This window comes from Pelophylax lessonae (genome assembly GCF_965119305.1).
Source record: "Pelophylax lessonae genome assembly, chromosome: 6".
Lineage (NCBI taxonomy): Eukaryota > Metazoa > Chordata > Amphibia > Anura > Ranidae > Pelophylax > Pelophylax lessonae.
The window spans coordinates 49,260,184-49,279,378 of record NC_138773.1 but is presented as its reverse complement, the minus strand read 5'-3'; the positions used below and the strand labels follow the sequence as shown (position 1 = coordinate 49,279,378).

At 44.3% G+C, this 19,195-nt stretch overlaps 1 protein-coding gene across 6 annotated transcripts in view; it reads right to left on the bottom strand.

The window, feature by feature from the left end:
* Nucleotides 1-19,195, bottom strand: part of MPRIP (myosin phosphatase Rho interacting protein) — a 312,245-nt gene that overhangs the window by 153,194 nt on the left and 139,856 nt on the right. For all 6 annotated transcript variants that reach the window (XM_082259996.1, XM_082259997.1, XM_082259998.1 and 3 more), the window contains exon 4: nt 3,738-3,886. In XM_082259996.1, the coding sequence (XP_082116122.1) occupies nt 3,738-3,886 (149 nt within the window). The remainder of the gene's footprint in view (nt 1-3,737; nt 3,887-19,195) is intronic.

Below are 19,195 nucleotides of genomic sequence, written 5' to 3'. Positions count from 1 at the left end.
TGATGTCGAACTAGCGGACGGGCACAAAAAAAAAATATCGATTTTGTGCCCGGAACTCCGCTTTAAAGAGGTTGTAAACCTTGAGAAAAAAATCCTGCGAGACAAAAGGTATAATAATGAGTTAGTATTCATTGCATACTAGCTCATTATAAAATACTTACCTTAGATTGAAGTCCTCCAGCAGCACCCGCACACTGCAGGGGCAGCTGACATCTTCCCCGTCGTTTCTTCGGGGTTTGGGGATGATGTCACTCCCGCGCATGGTAGCCACTGTTTGTGGCACAGGCTCTGAAGGTCCGGCACGGTAAGCTTCATGGTAACTTCACAGTGCATGCGCAGATCACATCATCAGCTGCATGCACTTGGAGATATTCACAGTACCTACAGGTAAGCCTTATTATAGGCTTACCCGTAGATACATTTAAAGAAGAAAACTTTACTTACTCTTTAAAGAAAGCAGAGGCTGCCCATTTAACGATAAACAATAGCTGCCACATATATGTGCGCAGCTTCCAACTATACTCAGAAATGGCTTTTGAAGCAATAGCACAGATAAGATAATCCACTATAAAATAAACCTGAAAAAGGATGACATTTTCCTTTAAGGGTCAAAGAACCCTTTCTTCACAGATGAAATGAAGACAGGAAACATGAAAAGGAAAAATTTTAAGCAAAAAAAAAAAAAGGCATGCTGCATAAATTGCAGATTGCATAAAGCGAGGACTGAATGTCAATACAAAATACAGATGGAGGAATACGTTAGAAGCTGCCGCCCGGGCCAGCTGTCAGGACGGCTTATAATCTCTCTGGGTGTCTCCCTGGAACAAAGCAGACGGTACAATGTCCCCATTGTAGGATGTCGGCTCGTGGGTTCAGGTTGGGCCAGACCTTACACACCTGCATTTGTGGTTTCTCTGATTCTTAAAGGGCACTATAGAGGCTGCCTGCTGCTGAACTTTGCAGCTGGAAAGGCTGGTTTTGCCTGGCTGTCATGCTGATCCTCTATATTAGGGTTAGCATGTCTATACCCAACAATAAATGTTAATAGTATTGTAGCTTACCGGTCCTTGAATGTGGTGACTGCATTAGTTTATTATTATAACCGGGTAATCCTGTTATAAACACATATCCTATCCTAGCGTGATAACCGTACTGAGCAGTGTGGTTATCCTAGTAAGGGTATATTTTAGGACTACATATCACCTCCCTCTCTTATCCATAACAGGGTAAGTTGTTAGGTAGTCCACAATGCTAACAAGTAACAGTCCAGAGGCAGACAGGAAGTTATCAGCTCACAAAATTTCTTGCCTGGATTTGTTTGTACTTGTCAATCAGATACAGTGCATCCGGAAAGTATTTTCAGCACCTCACTTTTTATACATATTGTTATGTTAAAGCCTTTTCCCAAAATAGATTAAATTCATTATTTTCCTCAAAATTCTACAAACAATACTCCATAATGACAACGTGAAAGAAGTTTCATTGAAATCGTTGCAAATTTACTAAAAAAAAGTATTCGGCCTTTCCTCAATACTTTGTTGAAGCTCCTTTAGGACCAATTACAGCCTCAAGTCTTTTGGAGTATGATGCTACAAGCTTGGCACACCTATTTTTGGGTAACCTGGCTCCATCAGGTTTGATGGGGAGCATCGGTGCACAGCCATTTTCAGATCTCTCCAGAGATATTCAATCAGTTGAAGTCTGGGCTGTGGGTGGGCCACTAAAGAACATTCAGTCCAGGAGGGCAGGAGTTGTCCCGTAGCCACTCCTTTGTTTTCTTGGCTGTGTGCTTAGGGTCGTTGCCCTGTTGGAAGATGATCCTTTTTCCCAGTCTGAGGTCCAGAGCGCTCTAGAGCAGGTTTTCATCAAGGATGTCTCTGTACATTGCTGCATTCATCTTTCCCTCGATCCTGACTAGTCTCCCAGTTCCAGCCGCTGAAAAACATCCCCACAGCATAATGCTGCCACCACCATTCTTCACTGTAGGGATGGTATTGGCCAGGGGATGAGTGGTGGCTGGTTTCCTCTGGACATGGCGCTTGCCATTTAGGCCAAAGAGTTCAATCTGTTTCATCAGACCAGATAATGTGTTTCTCATGGTTTGAGAATCCTTCAGATGGCTTTTGGCAAACTCCAGGCGGGCTGTCATGTGCTTTTTACTGAGGAGTGGCTTTCACCTGGCCACTCTTCCATACAGGCCTGATTGGTGGAGTGCTGCAAAGATGGCTGTTCTTCAGGAAGGTTCTCCCCTCTCCACAGAGAAACACTGGAGCTCTGTCAGTGTGATCATCGGGTTTTGGTCAATTCCCTGACTAAGGCCCTTCACACCAGGTTGCTCAGTTTGGTCGGTCGGCCCGCTCTAGGAAGAGTCCAGGTGGTTCCAATCTTCTTCCATTTACGGATGATGGAAGCCACTGTGCTCATTTGGAACTTCAATGCTGCAGACATTTTTCTGTATCCTTCCCCAGATCTGTGCCTCCATACCATACTGTCTCGGAGGTCAACAGATAATTCCTTGGGACTTCATGGCTTGGTTTGTGCTCTGACATGCACTGTTAACTGTGGGACTTTATATAGACAGGTGTGTGCCTTTCCAAATCATGTCCAATAAACTGAATTTACCACAGGTGGACTTCAATCAAGAGGTAGAAACATCTCAAGGATGATCAGTGGAAACTAGGATGCCCCAGGAGCTCAATTTTGAGTGTCATAGCAAAGGCTGTGAATACTTATGTAGATGTGATTTTTTTTTATTTTTAATAAATTTGCAAATATTTCAAACAAACTTCTTTCACATTGTCATTATGGGGTATTGTTTGTAGAATCTTGAGGAAATTAATGAATTTATTCCATTTTGGAATAGGGCTGTAACATAACAAAATGTGGAAAAAGCGAAGCACTATAAATACTTTCCTGAATGCACTGCATTATAAAACACTTTCAATGATATATTTAAAGGGGAGTTCCACCCTAAAATGATACTTACCTCCATCTTCTCGCTCCGGGTCACCTGAAAAACAAATGGATAATTGCAATTTTTTTTTTTTTTTTAACTTACCTTGTTTAGAAGATAATATACTCACTTTACTTCCTCTTCCTCCCCTCCGCGGCCATGGCGATTTGTCACTTCCTGGCTCTGCAATGATTCCTGGGAGCTGAACGTCATCGCTCCAAGGAATCAATGCGCCTGCACCGGCTCCGACGTCAGTTCTGGTTCAGGTGCGTCATACCTTGCTAAACAGCTTCTGGGCATGCCCAGAAGCTGTGCAGGAATGACGCTGCGGAACCGGAAGTGACGGCGGGGCCGGTGCAGTGCATCGTGGGGCCGAAGAAGACGGAAGAGGACACAGAAGAGGATCGCGCTGGCTTCAAGCTGCCCACACCTGAGATGGCAGCGCTGGACAATACATTTTCAAGGTAAGTATTTCTTCTAAAAGGTAAGTGCAACCCGGGACAGATCAGAGGCTAGCCATTGTGGAATGTACTAGCCCTGACTGTCCGGGGGGTATTTTTATTAAAAAAAACGTTCCCAGGGTGGAACTCCGCTTTAATAGACCAAAAGGAAGCAAATAAAATACAATTTTAAGGCAATGACACAGATCAGTGCTTGGCCAGCCTCTGACAGGCATTAGTAGGTCAGTAAGGCAGGAAGAGCTAGCATGGCTGGTGTAGAACTACAGAGACAAGCAAATCCAACACAGCGAGAAAAGAAAACTGAGCTTTGTGCAGCGACTCACCCATTAATGATTTCCTTGTTCTCGGCCCTGATAAAATGTTCCTCGGGGGTGAGGATGCAGAGAGAGTACTTCTGGCCAGTGCGGCTCTCTGCCTCTATAACATCCGTGCACTGGTTCATGTTTATCGTCCCCTGAGGGAGGGTTGTGGGCTGCAAGAAAACATAAAAAACACACTGAATATATCTCAAAAGCTTCAAGCAGAAAACAAAAATTACAAAACAAATGCAACAAATACATAAAGAAACAATTTCTGCCTAAAAAGATAAGCAACCCTTTTTTTAAAGGTAAAATTTTTTTGTATTCTGATACACAACTAATGTACCCTATTTGTAGTCAATGTACCTACTGAGTTTTACTTTTTCTACTAAAATATATTAAAAAAAAAAAAAAAAAAAAAAAAACACTGATAAAGATAAGCAACCCGGTGTTCTAAAATGTTATCGGACCCGTGAAAAAAATCGGACCTCGTCACTTCCGGCTGGTGCGAGCCCTGGTGCGCATGCGCACAAGGTCCGAGGAATTCTAAGACTTAGAGAACAGCTGATTGAGAGGAGGAGGGGCTGAGGTGGGACGCACACACCGCCGCGGGAAAATTGCTGTCACGGGCGAACCATATGTGCTAGAGACCCCAAAATTGTATCGCAGGTAGCCAAGACGCTCCCCTACAGCTGTTAAAATTTTGGGGTCCCTTCTCAGTAAAAAGAAATGGGAGAGGCGGGAGCATAGGATTTGCTACACTTTTTCTTTTATTTATCGGTCTCTTCTTACGGGCACTCATACCTGGGTCCTCCCTGATAGACTGCGGGGGGGTTGGGCCTGCTGGGGTGGTTCCTCCTCGCCTCCGTATCCCGGCCATATAGGAGATGCCGGTGGGGGGGGCCTCTCTGGGGGCCTGGCCTTCCGTGGCACCTTGATGTGATGTCTTCTTCCACTGCTCTCCTGTTCTGACGTTGTATATTATGTGTTTGCTAGCACTCATTCTGGATCTGAGTTGTGTCTAGAACTATGTATATGATCCTGTATTGTTGATCTTGACTCCAATGTATGCCTTTTCCTCTCCCAATAAACATTGAATTTAAAAAAATAAATAAATTTTGGGGTCTCGGGGATGAAAGGGTGTGGAGCAGTGGTCCCCGGTTCTCGGGGTCACTGCTCCGTGCCCTTTCATCCCCGAGACCCACGGGGTCACTGCTCCGCGCCCTTTCATCCCAGAGACCCCAAATTTCTATCAGCTATAGGGGAGCGTCTTGGCTACCTGCGATAGAATTTTGGGGTCTCTAGCAGCTTTGATTCGCCCGTGTCAGCAATTTTCCCGCAGCTGTGTGTGCGTCCCACCTCAGCCCCTCCTCCTCTCAATCAGCTGTTCGCCAAGTCTTACAATTTCCTCGGACCATGTGCGCATGCGCACCAGCCGGAAGTGACGAGGTCCGATTTTTTCACGGGTCCGACAAAATTTTACAACACCGGAAGGCTAGAATGGCAACAATAGATGTAGCTTCACTAGATGAGGAAAGAACCAAAATCAATAGCCGCAAAGGTTATGATTCTACTTTGTGTGCACCAAATGCCTTTGCAAATCCAGATAATGGCTGTGACATCATTACGGTGCTGTACATAGCCTGTGCAGAGAGCAGAGCTGTAAGAGGGGCAAGTAAGTCCCACTCATTACAGGCTGCTTGCAGAAAACTACAGGAGGGGGCGGAGACAAGACCAGTCACCCTGCACAAGGAGAGAGAGCAGCAGTGAGCGGTCTTTATTACAGGAAGCTCCTACACAGAGGGGAAGTCTCACACTGGATTACTGCACAGATCTGGAAGAAATACACAAAGCACACCAAGATTCCAGTAGACAATATTTGATTTTATATATATTTATTTTTTTTTTTTTCATTCAAACATGAGAAGAGAATTAGATCCTGGTAACTTTTTTGAGGGGTAATTGTGCCAATAAATAACAAGTGAAATTCCTTTATAATCAAATCTCTTTATATCAGATTTGGTCATCAAGGTAGAGTCAGCATATTCGGTTACACATTACATGATAAAAAGGGAACAGTACCATATTTTTAGTAAGTAGATCATTTTTATAGCATAGTTTATTCATTTTTTTTTTTTTTTTTGGACAAATGACATGTTTTTACTCACAGACTGACTGGCATTTCCCCCCGATCTCACTGATCTGTGAATTCGTAAACACGTAACTCTGTGCTGTGATTGGCCACAGTCCATCAGCAGGTGGAAAGAGCCCCGTCTGAATGGACACAGAGCTGAAGCTAGGGTGCCCCCATAGCAAGCTGCTTGCAGTGGGGACATTCGACAGGAGGGAGGGGCCAGGAGCAGCAAAGAGGGACCCGAGAAGAAGAGGATCCAGGCTGTCCTGTGCAAAACCAACTGCACAGAATAGGTGAGTATAACATGTTTGCTATTAAAACAAAAAAACACAAGACTTTACAATCACTTTAAAAGTGGCAAAAAAAAAAAAAACTGAAATTTGTAAATCAGTAAGAATTTGTAAATTAGCAAGATTGGCTGTCTGTGCCCAGGTAACCACAATTCAGCGTTAAGTTGGGCAGGAGGGACCGGTCTGTCTAAAAACTGTGGTAAAATGGCATTAAAATTGCCCATAATTAGAATTTTAGCAGGGCGATGCAGTCACCTTCTCTAACAACAAATATAAAGGGGTCATCCAACTAGGAGGTGGCAGAAAAACATTCACTATAACATATTTCTGGCTTCATAAAGACATTGCCAGCATGAAAAATTTCCCATTGGGATCAATAACGACTTTGTCAATGGTACGAGGGACGGTCTTGCCTATCAAAATGGAGACCCCACGTGAAGACAAGGAATATGTTGCATGAAATGCTTTCTGTATCTACGTTTTTTTCAAAGCCAGAGTTTTGCTGCCAATAAGATGAGTTTCTTGCAATATGACTATATGAGGGCTGTGTAGCTTTAGATAGAGAAACAATAAGGAGCGCTTGTACTTAGAATTCAGTCCTCTGACACTTCAGGAGAGAATGGTCCGAGATTAATTTGTTTTAGTTACCATAATGCGACATTAGGGGAGTCATACCACACAGGGCGCTAGTCAGTATAACAGTAAGGTTCCAATGGATAGCAAAAACTGTGTAAGCCGGTGCATTGTATAAACAATATAGACCAGTAAGCATAAAGGCATTTCTGAAATATGTAGGAGTCCTTTTGGTGTCATTTAATTACCACTGGGTTTTTTATTTTTTGTTAACCGGTTGCCGACCGCCGCAATTACATATACTGCGGCGGTCAGCCCCAGCCAGGCAAAGTGACGTATGGGTACGTCACTCGCCTACCACTTGCTTGTGAGCCAAAAGCGGGCGGGCGTGCGCCCGCGGAGGCGGGTGAGCGTACGCCCGCGGAGGCGCGCGCCCGCCCCCGGCTCGTTCCCTGGGAAGTCCGTGCGTGTGACCGGCGGACCCGATGTCCGCCGTGAAGGGAGAAAGGTAGGCGGCTGATGTAAACAAGCCGCCTGTCATTCTCCCCTGTGTAGGAATGGTGATCATACGGTTCTACTATGTAGGACCGTTGATCACTGTTCCTACACCAGTAGCCATGTCCAATCACAGTTAGAAGCACGCCCCTAGGGACACACTTAACCCCTCCTTCCCCAATAAAGTTAACCCCTTCCCTGCCAGTGTAATTTTACAGTAACAGTGCATATGTATAGCACTGATTACTGTAGAAATGTCACTGGTAAACCCAAAAGTATCATAAATATCAGTCAAGGGTCCGATCTGTCCGCCGCAATGTCGCGGTCCCGCAAAAAAAAAAAAAAAAAAAAAAAAAAAAAAAAAAAAATCGCAGATCGCCGCCATTACGCGTTTAAAAACAAAAAACAACAAAAATGACAAAAATCTTTCCCTTTGTTAGTAAACGCGATAACTTTTGCGCAAACCAATCAAAATACGCTTTTTGCAATTTTTTTTTACCAAACATACGTAGCATAAAACAAATTGGCCGAAAATGTTAAAAAAAAATTAATTTTTACATTTTTTTGGGGGGGAATTTTATATAAAAAAATGTGAAAAATATTGTTATTTTTGCAAAATTGATGCTCTTTTTTTGTTTATAGCGCATGATCAAAAAAAAAAAAAAAAAAAATCGCACAGGTGATCAAATACCACCAAAAGAAAGCTCTGTTTGTGGGAAAAAAAAGGACATCAAATTTGTTTAGGTACAGCGTCGCACGACCGCGCAATTGTCCGTTAAAGTCACGCAGTGCCGAATCGCAAAATAGGCCCTGGTCAGGAAGGGGGTAAAATCTTCCGGGGCTTAGGTGGTTAAAGTCCGTGATTATACATGCAGTGGAAGCGTGTGGCACAATAGCGCCGTGTTAAGATTCGTTTTGAACTTTCCTCCTTTGAGAAGAAGACATGTCCTCTATTAAAAACAAAAAAAATGACTTTATAAATAGACTTTATGGGAGAGGTAGTGCTTGAAACGTTTGCTCATCTGTTTGTGTTACTGATTACAGGGTACGGGTAAGGAAGTACCGTATGGAATGAAAGGTTTCACCTATATGTATTACTGCAAAGACAGAAACCCAAATGGAGCCTGGCAGGGGGGAGGTTGGTGTCCTCACACTAAATTACAAGGCAGATAACCTAGATAAGATTATAAAGAACATTGCTATGCAAACTAATAAAGAAGGCGACAATGTAAAGGCCAATTAGAGGCCATCTCAGCACAGTTACTCTGCACCAATCTTCACCACACCGAGGAGAACGAAGATGATGTGTCTCGCAAACAAGAGAAGAAACCGGGTGAACCGGTTTTATTGAATTGTACCAGATGCTACAAGTCTGTGTCATGCATGAGAGGCGCTACAGAGGGCTGCGCATTCCCGGTGCCTTGTTGTATCACACGACGCCTTGCTTCTAGGAAAAGGTCAATGCTGGGGAAAGCTGCAGTGTGTACAAAGCCTGCGGGGCCGCTCTTCTCTCACACTAGAGCAGCCAAGAACCCGGGCTGTACTCCTGCAGACCCACTTGGAAAGAAGACCCGGGCTGAATGACAAAAAGTTTCCCCCTGTGCAGGGGGGAGACGAAAAAGAGCAAGACGGGAGGCGGAGAGCGGCGAATAAAGCCCTCATTATTGTAATCCAACTCACAGGCCTCAAAGCACGGGAGATGAAAGGCCGCTGAATGATTCCTGCTTACACGACTCGAAGGGCTGCGGGGGCTTCATCCGGGGTTTCTGCTCCACTTCATCTCCAGATTTAGAAGCTGCAACCTTTACAGAGTCTAAAGCCTCGTACACACGCAACGATTGTTGGCCGTGAATTTTCAGCCAACGTCCGATCGGCCGATTTTCGGCTTGTTAGTATGATGCTTCCAACAACCGACTGCGACTTTTCGGCCGAACAAAATCTGGTGTGCATGCTATAAAATTTTTGTTTGACGTCAACAGAACGGCAGATTTTCCGTCAGTCAGTACAGATTTCGGCAGACAAAAATCCGATGAGCAAGATTGGGCATGCTCAGAGAAGAAAAAACACACGGAAAGTAAACCAGAACATGACATCACTTCTGAAGTTGTTTTTTGTTGGCCGATAAAATTTGTGTGCAGTCTAGAGCACATTTCAACCAACACAACAACACTGGACAAAAGACGGCAGATCGGTCGGCCAACAATCGTTGCGTGTGTACGAGGCTTTAGCAAAAGGCTATTTGATGGAGTTTTTACCTATTGCTTTTTACTGTATTGATAACGAAACAAAGAGATATTATTTGTTAAGAAATATGATAAGCTACCCCAAATGGCCAATGCATATGTAGATCCTCCAAAACCATGGAATTCAGGTGTCTCCAGTGAAGGGTACTGTTATTACAACAGCTTACAAAAACATTCTAAACAATTGTGTCCTTCCAACCTTGTGGTAACTGTTTGGTGAAGGTTCTTTTCTGTGAAGGTGAAGGCCAGTTTGGTGAAGAGGAACTGGAGTATCCTACACATAGTCCTGACCTCAACTCTATTTTATGATAAACTGGCATGAGCCAGGTTCTCTCATCCAACATCACCATTAAAGACATGGTTTGATGAGTTTGGGGTGGAGGAACTTGAGTAGTCCTGACCTCAACCATTACTAATCACTGACTGGTTGAATTGCACCGCCGCCTGCAGCCTGTTTTTTTTCGCATCCCAACATCAGTACCCAACTTCTTTCGGCTAAGTGGGCCCAAATCCCCACAGATGCACTGAGCCAGATAAAAAATGGTTTTTCACATGACTTTTGGCACACATATTTTATTAACAAAAATAGACTTTTTGGTAACTTTACAAGCTTGCATGAAAAAATTCCTGACATCTTATACTATACAGCAACAGTATAATTTTAAAAGAAAGTTATGATTTTTTATGATTTAACCACTTGCCTACTGGGCACTTAAACCCCCTCCCCTGTCCAGGCCAATTCTCAGTTTTTATAGTTTGTTATAACATTTTGAAAACAGGTAATTTTTTTCCTTCATTGATGTGTGCTGATGAGGTGCCACTGATAGGCTGCACTGATGGGCACTGATAAGACGTCACTGGTGGACACAGAGGTGGCACTGATGAGTGGCACCGATGGGCAGCACTGAAGAGCACTGGTAGGTGGCACTAATATGTGGCACTGATGGGCACTAATAGGTGGCACTAATCGGTAATGATAGACACTGGTAGGTGACACGGATAGGCAGCACTGATGATGGGACACTGATTGGCACTGATAGGTGGCAGTGAGGCACAGATGCTCCTCTACTCTTCGGGGCCGATGTCCCTCTGACAGCAGCTGGCGATCAGCTTTTTTTTTCTCCTCACGCTGACAGCCCTGGCTGCTGTTTACATCACGTGATCAACTGTCATTGGCTGACAGCTGATCACGTGGTAAGGGGCCCTGCACCGGCCCCTTATTCAGATCTGTGATCAGCCGAGTCTCATGGACTCACTGATTACAGCGCAAGCCCTCCACGCTCCGCAGGGAGCTCACAGGCAGCTCATGCACAGGGGGATGTACATGACGCCCTCCCGGCAATTAAGGTCCGCGCTGTAGTCATTTTTCGGCTATAGCGCGGATGGGTAGAGGTTAAAAAGCCGTCCCTGATCTTCATTCGTAGTGACTTGGCCTAGATGGAGATTATGTCATTAGTCTGCTGCAGACAGGGAGAGGCATTTCCTTAGTCTACTCTCCTGCAGGATTAAACACATTTTATATTTGTATCAAGTCAAAACGGTGTGAGGCTGCAGCTGGGGCTGATTGAGTCGGCATCGCAGTCCAGGAAGTAGATGGTGACCCTGGATAATGCCTGAACAAAGATGGCTCCGACCTGGAGAGAAAAACAGATGTAGGCATTGTCAGGGGGAGTTCTTTTTTCTCTACGAGGGGGGGTAGGGGGGGGGGTAGATACCTGGAAGTGTTAAATTTCCACATTACATAGAATGCATAGACTTAATACGACAACATATAGTTCCAACGTTAGGTCCACGTAAATCACAGTTTACGGTTTATGCTAGTATGCATTTGATCCTTTCACAGCTGTGGATGTAGTACTTGCGTCTGAAGCAGCAGGGTTTTTTTTTACATAAACTCCATGTGGGTGGGAGCGACACCCACTTGGTGTCCTGCTAACTGCAGTTTCACCAACCAGGAAATTAGGAGAACCCTCCATCAGAACAGACAGAAATAAAAATGCTTTTCTTTAGCAGATTGAACCCTCTAACGGGTTTAGTTTTTGCATCTCTCTTTTTCAGATTTCTCCTTCACTTCCTGTCTAATGAAACCGTTGTCACCAGGACAGGAAGTGATGATAAATCTCTCTAATGGAGCCCCAGATAACAGTAAAACCTGTAAGGCAATCAAATCCTTCCCCATTCTACCCAAACAAGAACAACGTTTTTGGCTTGCCATACACTAACATTCAAAGCAAAGTTATTTTTTTTTTCTCACTCTTGAAGCCAAATGCAGGAAGCCATTTAATGGAGAAAATCGCATTCCCTAAGGGGGGAAGCCAAAGTCATGTCACCACTTCCTACTAAACTACACAGCTGGGTTTACACATGAAAACCAGGAGAAGTGATGAATACAACTACCACATAAATCAAGTTTCAGAATGAGCCCGGGACCGTAGGAGATCTGAAGTCAGCACCGGCAATGCCAGTTCTACATGGATTTATTAATGGTCTGTTTTTACTGTGAACAGTAAGCTGCCAGCAAGCAATCTCCTCTGTGATTTCCTTATAATATATGCCCCCCCCCCCCCCCCCCCAAGGCTATTTCTATGTTTCCTCACAGGACAGAGGGGTTATTATTTCTATGGAAATGTAGAGGGACTGGAGCTTCTCCAGCAACAAGAGGACTACGACACGCCTGCTGGTAAACAGTGTACAGAACACCTCACCAAGAAGAGAGAGATTGATGGAGGGCACCAGGGCGGGAAAGTTCACGTTGGCTCAAAATAAAAACAAAGGGCAAGAAAGTTCAGGGTTGGGTGAAAAGAAAAATGCTGCAGGTGACCCCACACCGCTTTGTTGAACGTATCGGGTTACTGGAGACTAGTCACATTTCTGTGGCATGGGGTACTGAAGACCTTTTCTGGAAAAAATACCAGCCCTATCATTTTTTTTTCTTTTTGACTAAAGTCAAGTCCAATTTTTACCGACCAGGTTGGTAAAATGCTGGGTAAGCAGCAACTTAGTCAGACCCCAATGGATCCTACTGAAGTCATAGACTTTCCCATTATCAGACACAGTAGTGCTATAGCAGCCTCTCTCAACCTTTTTAACATTGAGGAATCCTTGAAATAACGTTCCAGTCTCAGGGAACCCCTGCTAATAATTACTACATCTAGAGCTTCCACGACATTAGCATGAGGGCCAGAGGGAAGAACACTCCTTATATTTGTGGCCATTGGGAAGAATGTCCCCCTTACAGATAACGAAAACCATTATTGGTGTCAGTCAGAGGCGTAACTAGAATCTTCAGGGCCCCGATGCAAGAAACCATGAAGGGCCCCCCAGACCCCTGGCCGGGGCCCTTCCCTTCAAGCCCGGGGCTCTTCCCACTGATCCTGGGGCTCTTTACTCTCGTTGCATGGCCCCGCAGCAGGATCCTTTCACAAGTTCTGCAGTGGGCCCCCTTCCTGCAATCTTGGGGCCTCCCCACAGTGGTGCAATGCCAGTGCCCGGTCGCAAGTGTGACCTTTGAGATCCTGGAAGTTCACCCACTGGTTTGCTACCGGGCCCCCTGGAGCATGGGGCCCGGTAGCGATTGCAACCCCTGCAACCCCTGTAGTTACGCCCCTGGTGTCAGTGGTTTCTTATCGGAGAGGCAGAAGTTGCTAATTGCTTGAGGAACCCCTAGCAATCTCTGGAGGAACACTGGTTTAGAAAGGCTGTGCTTAAGGGGCTCTAAAAAAGAGGGGACCTACCATAAGAAACGCATCATACATTTGAAGGGTCTTCCCTACGCTGGGATTAGTGCAGTGAACCAAGCGATGCGGGGTACTGCAGATATTGAGGAGCTTGATAGCATATGTTGTTTGTGAGTACGCATCTGTTTTATTTCTTCAATATAAGAATTTATAAAAGGTAGTGTGCAAGGCTGGTGCGCGCTCGGTTTTTGTTTTTCCAGTGTTCCTTTTGGGCTTCCCCAGTCCTCAGGTGGCTGCATAGTATTGCTTAGCTTCAAGGTATTGAAGATCTAAGGTTCCCCCATTGCCAGAACGTCCACCTTGATCACAGGAGGTTGTTTGCTTTGTTTGTGCTTGATATATAGCAGAAACCCTCCTAAAGGGCTGTACACACTTGACGAAAATCGGACGAAATATCCTCCGATTTTTCTCTCTCATGCTCACGTTCACAACCGTTTTTAGTTGACAGTGCATAATGTTCATGAAATTTCTCGTCCGATTTATGTTTTTTTTTGTTGACGTTTTGTTCGTAGAGTGTGATGTAAGTACGTATACGTGTGACCCCCGAGGCCACGCCTTCCTTCTTCTGGATGTGACGTGGCTTTTGTTCTCGGATCATTTGTGAAACTGCGCCTCTGATTTTTTTAGAATCTTCGAGACTTATCACCTTTTTCTTTATACAACGATCTTGGAAGATGGAGATCGAAACATCCGAGACCCTTGCTATACTTGGTCTTGGAGTCCTGGCTATCCAAAGGCAGCAGAAAGGGAAGATGAAGAGGAGGAGACATGGTGCAAGAGGTGGCTGCTGAATCGTGACCAGTTCTCTCATATGTCACTATTGAGGGAATTGAAAGAGAACAATCCTGATGACTTCAGGAACTATTTACGGATAACTGACGATTTTTCCCGGACGTACTGTGTACACATTAAACGAAAATTGGTCGTGCTGAAGACGGGCGAAAAAAATTTTGGTGTTTGTCCCTCCGTTTTTTTTCGTTGAAAATGTCGGGATCGGCTGCTGAAAGTTGTGTACACACTAGGCGAAAATCGGACGATTTCACATCGGGGCGGGAATTTTCGGCAGATTTTCTACTAGTGTGTACCCTGCTTAAAAATAGCAGTATCTATGCAGTCCATTAATTTGAGCCTCATGGCCGTATATGTGCCTCTGGCTTTTGGTCTTACAGGATTTGGAGTATGATTTGGTGATGCCACCACTGTGTTGCCCATCGTTCTCTGTGCTGGAGAAGAAGCTGTACCTGAGGAATAGTACCAGGATCTCCCCACTTCTGCTTCATTCATTCTATGAATCTGTGCTTATTCCACCCTCACCTGTTGCTCCCCACCAGTCATTAGTGAGGGAGCTCTGATATGAAGAGGCAAAGCGCTGCTCCTCTTCCAAGTTGGCTGCCTCCCCAGACACACACATGGTAAGTCAGAAATAGGGAAAAGACCAGATATAGAGAATACAGTACCAGTGACTTGTCCTTTGTCCTCCGCTTGACATTTTTGGTAACAGATTTCAGAGTTCCGGTCCTCAAATTCTACTATCTGCATTGCTATCAGGAAACAGTGTAGAGAGTTTTGATGGAAGTCCATTAACTGACCAAGATGCTTTTGGGTTGTAGAAGAAAACCACAGTGCCTGCAAAGATCCCCAATACCAGTGAAGAAATGCAACAGTGCTCTGCTTAATGGCTGATCAAATTAGTTTTTTAGCAGTTCCGTTCAACAGAATTCGATCTACACACAGCTCGAAATTTACATGCTGGGCACAGGTTGGGAGCCCAAGAACTGATCACTAGAAACGGATGTCACAAAATATAAAACAAAAAAGAGAATAACCAGGAACCATTTTCTGACATTGTTTGACAGGTCGACGTCATAAATAGCCTCAGTATATATCAGTAAAATTCATAAGAAGAGACATTTCTTAAGAAAACGTAAAGCCTTGAGCTTCACAATAAAAAATAAAAAAAAAATACAGAAAATAAAAGTAAATGTAAACCTTGACTGAATGGCATTTAGTTTATTTGTTTTCACTTCTTATGTTACATATGTGTGCTGGGGATCTCCTACAACCTCTTTGAAGCCATTTCTTCACTAAATGCACTTTTTGCAAGTCCTTGCTTAAGGCAGGGTTTCGGATGGTGATAACTGTGGAACATGCCTGTGTAATGAGTGCTGGCAGGGCCTGCATGGAGTCTATGTTGGAAGCCCATGTGACAGGGTGACAAGAGCTGGTGGAACGGATAGTAGCTATGCTGCTCTAAACTTTCCCTGTACCACTGGCTCTCATCAGGAGCACGCCCAGGAGCATGCCCAGGAGCACATCCCCGGCTCAGCTGTTCTGCTAAGGGTCTGTTCACATGTAGGCGTTTTGGGGCGTTTTTGGGGAGTTTTTCTGCTCTAGGATCAGCTCTCAAAAACGCCCAACAAGACAAATCCTATTCATTTCAAACAGGCGTTTTTTGTGCAGGCGTTTTTAGATTGAATAGAGACCAATGGAAAACGCCTGTAATCTGCCCAAAAAGAAGCTCATGTACTTTGAGCGTTGGGCGTTTTGCTCACAGCGTCAAAACGCTCAGATGTGAACAGGGGCCATTGAAATGAATAGGATTTGTCTTGTTGGGCGTTTTGAGAGCTGATCCTAAAACCGAAAAACTCCCCAAAAACGCCCCAAAACGCCTACATGTGAACGGAGCCTTAATATGATAAGTATGCAAAAATCCTGACCATGTCCACCATTTTCATCCTCCTCCTCAATTTACGGAAACTGTACTATATCTTCCATAAATGAAACGCGATCTGTGAATGGAGGATGACCTTTCATTCATCTATCTGTCCTCTATTTTAAAGGGCACTTTTCATTTATGGAAGCTACAGTACGGCTTCAATGAATGGAGGAGGGGTGTGGCAAGGGTTGTCATAGTCCACACTCTTGCATGCATATGACAGATTACTCATCTCTACACTGGCAGACTAAGGCGGCAGGGATGGGTGGCATCAAAGGAAGGTTTTTTCTTTTTTTTTTAATCTCTGCTTAAACCTAAAGACTTCATGAGATTTTACTGGCTGACTACACTAACTGCAGCAGTCTGTTAGGATGACAACTGATATATTGCCATGGACAGGAAAATGACTCTTGTTGAGTCTTGTGACCCAACACAAGGGTCGTCCAAAAGCCATTTCCATTGCTCAGCATGTCTCCAGCTTGCACAGTTGGAAGATAAATCTAAAATGTAAAAATAAACCTAAAACGTAAAAAAAATGTAGAAACTTTTAAATGACATTCTGCAAAAGTGTTGCGTGGCTCGATCTTCCGCTGACTGCTATTTGAAATACCAGGTGGGGGATGTCCTTGTGATATCCATTGAAGAGGACCTCTTCTGGGTTCCTCTCTTTAAAGGAGACATCCTTGTGAAAGCTATTGAGGACGACCTCTTCATGGTTCCTCTCTCTATAGTGGAGATGTCCTTGTGACATCCACCGAGGAGGACCTCTTTATGGTTCCTCTTTTTAGAATGGAGATGTTCTTGTGGCATCCACTAAGGAGGACCTCTTTGTGGTTCCTCTTTCTATAGTGAAGACTACTTGTGACATCCATTGAGGGGGTCCTCTTTATGGGTCCTCTGTCTATAGTGGAGCCATCCTTGTGACATCCACTAAGGAGGACCTCTTCATGGTTCCCCTTTCTATAGTGGAGATGTCCTTGTGACATCCACTGAGGAGGACCTCTTCGTGGCTCCTCTTTCTATAGTGGAGACTACTTGTGACATCCATTGAGGGAGGCTTCTTTATGGGTCCTCTGTCTATAGTGGAGCCGTCCTTGTGACATCCACTGAGGACCTCTTTATGGTTCCTCTTTTTAGAATGGAGATGTTCTTGTGACATCCACTGAGGAGGACCTCTTCATGGTTCCTCTTTCTATAGTGGAGACTACTTGTGGCATCCATTGAGGGGGGCTTCTTTATGGGTCCTCTGTCTATAGTGGAGCCATCCTTGTGACATCCACTAAGGAGGACCTCTTCATGGTTCCTCTTTCTATAGTGGAGATGTCCTTGTGACATTCACTGCAGGGGACCTCTTTATGGCTTCACCTTCTATAGTGCTTCATCCATACTGTTGAAATGTCAATGTAAAGCGGACCAATCTTTTTTTGTAATAAAATGAGAAAGAACTCTGGCTTTTCACTGGAGAGTCAGGGTTAACTTCTTTTTCTCCTTAAATTTCCCCAAAACAAATGCCTTGGGAGGAGAGTGTAATTGGAACACGACCTTATACCCAAAATAACTAATCTGTCTGCTTCAAGCAGCATACAAAAAATGTAAGATTCCACCAGTCGAGCGGGGTCTGTCTGTGCCCTTATATGGATATGATGTGAGAGAGACACGGCTCCCTACTTCATCTCACACACTCGCTTTCTAGCAAATCGCTTTGCGGCCTTTCAGCGTCACCGGCTGTGGTAATCGCAAGCTTGCCCGTTTAACCTTCTCCAGAGCTGGGCCGGACTTGGCCTGTCTAAACTCAATTCTGCGTACGAAAGCGGACGCACTAACATTTTTAGAAAACTTATTTCAGAGTTTCTAACAAAGATGAAGTGTTAACTCTTTATGTGGAATCCAAACTTCTAAGGTTCAAACTACTCGACGCCAAAAACCCACTTGCAATGAAAAGGTAAAAAAAAAAAAAAAACCTCAGTTAAACTGGTTTCCCAGTCATGCTGATCCAACAGTTTCAAAACTTTCTGGCCCGCACCAGGCCTGCAGAAATCCTAAGTACTTATTTTAGGTCAGAGGTTTAGACCAGGGGTCTTCAAACTATGGCCCTCCAGTTGTTCAGGAACTACAATTCCCATCATGCCTAGTCAGGTCTGTGAATGTCAGAGTTTTACAATGCCTCATGGGATGTGTAGTTCCGCAACAGCTGGAGGGCCGTAGTTTGAGGATCCCTGGTTTAGAATATAAATGAAGCCAAAGGATCAGCATGAAAGGCCAGGGAACAAGTATATTTGTAAGAAGATCAACATTGGAAACCCCTTCCTTTCGATCATGGAGGGCCCGTTTATAGCTATGTGTTTTTAGGAAGAGGTGCAGTAAGCTGGTGCATTGGCACTTTTAACGTGCATTATCAAGTGCTATCAATGTGCGTTTTTAATGGAATTTAGGATTTGGAGTGAGTGTATAGAGTTGATAGCCATTCACCAAGGCCTGCTAGTACCTATTGCCAACGCATCAAAACCAAAGTTATATTTTTCTTTAATAATTTTTTCATACTGATAAATTATTATTTTTTTTTTTTTTTTACTATGCTTTTTAAATATCTTAAAGCCTCCATGACATAATTTAAAGAGGAACTTCACTCGCTCCTCTGTAATTTTTTTTAATCCCCATTTTCCTTTTATCCAGGCTTTTTCTTGATTCAGATACACACCTGCCCAGCGGATCCAGTGCTGCCCTGCTGTAACTTACTGAACAGATGTAGCAGCCTGGGTGCTGCGCCGCCATCTTGGTAATCCTCAGTTATTGGAAGCCAGCTGCCTCTTCTCATACAGGATCCCAAAAAAGCTGATTTTACAGGCGATGTTTTTTTTTTTCTGCCTTTAAACACCCCTCTATGTTAGCCTATGTGTCTGTGCACACATAGGCATTTAAAGGCATCTAGAGCTAAGATCGTTTAGAGGCAGAAAAAGAAAAAGCAATGCACCACCAAGTGCGTTCAGGAATGGAGCCTTTTGGAAAAACGGCCAGAATAAATTGTTATTCAGGCCAATAGAAGCATTAACGCCAAAAGCACACTCATGGGCATGCAACGTGTGGCTTTAGGCAAATTTTTTTCAGCTGCGTTTTCCTCCCCAAAAGCAAAGGCGGCCAGGGGAGGGAAAACAAAACATGCCCTGTGTGCATTGGGCCTAAAGATCGAATAAAGCAGAAAAAAAAAAAAAAAAAACGCAGATTCATATTGTGAAAGGAGGCGTGAGTGTGGGGGGGGGGGGGGGTGAAGGCCCACTTTAAGGTAGAACCTTAGTT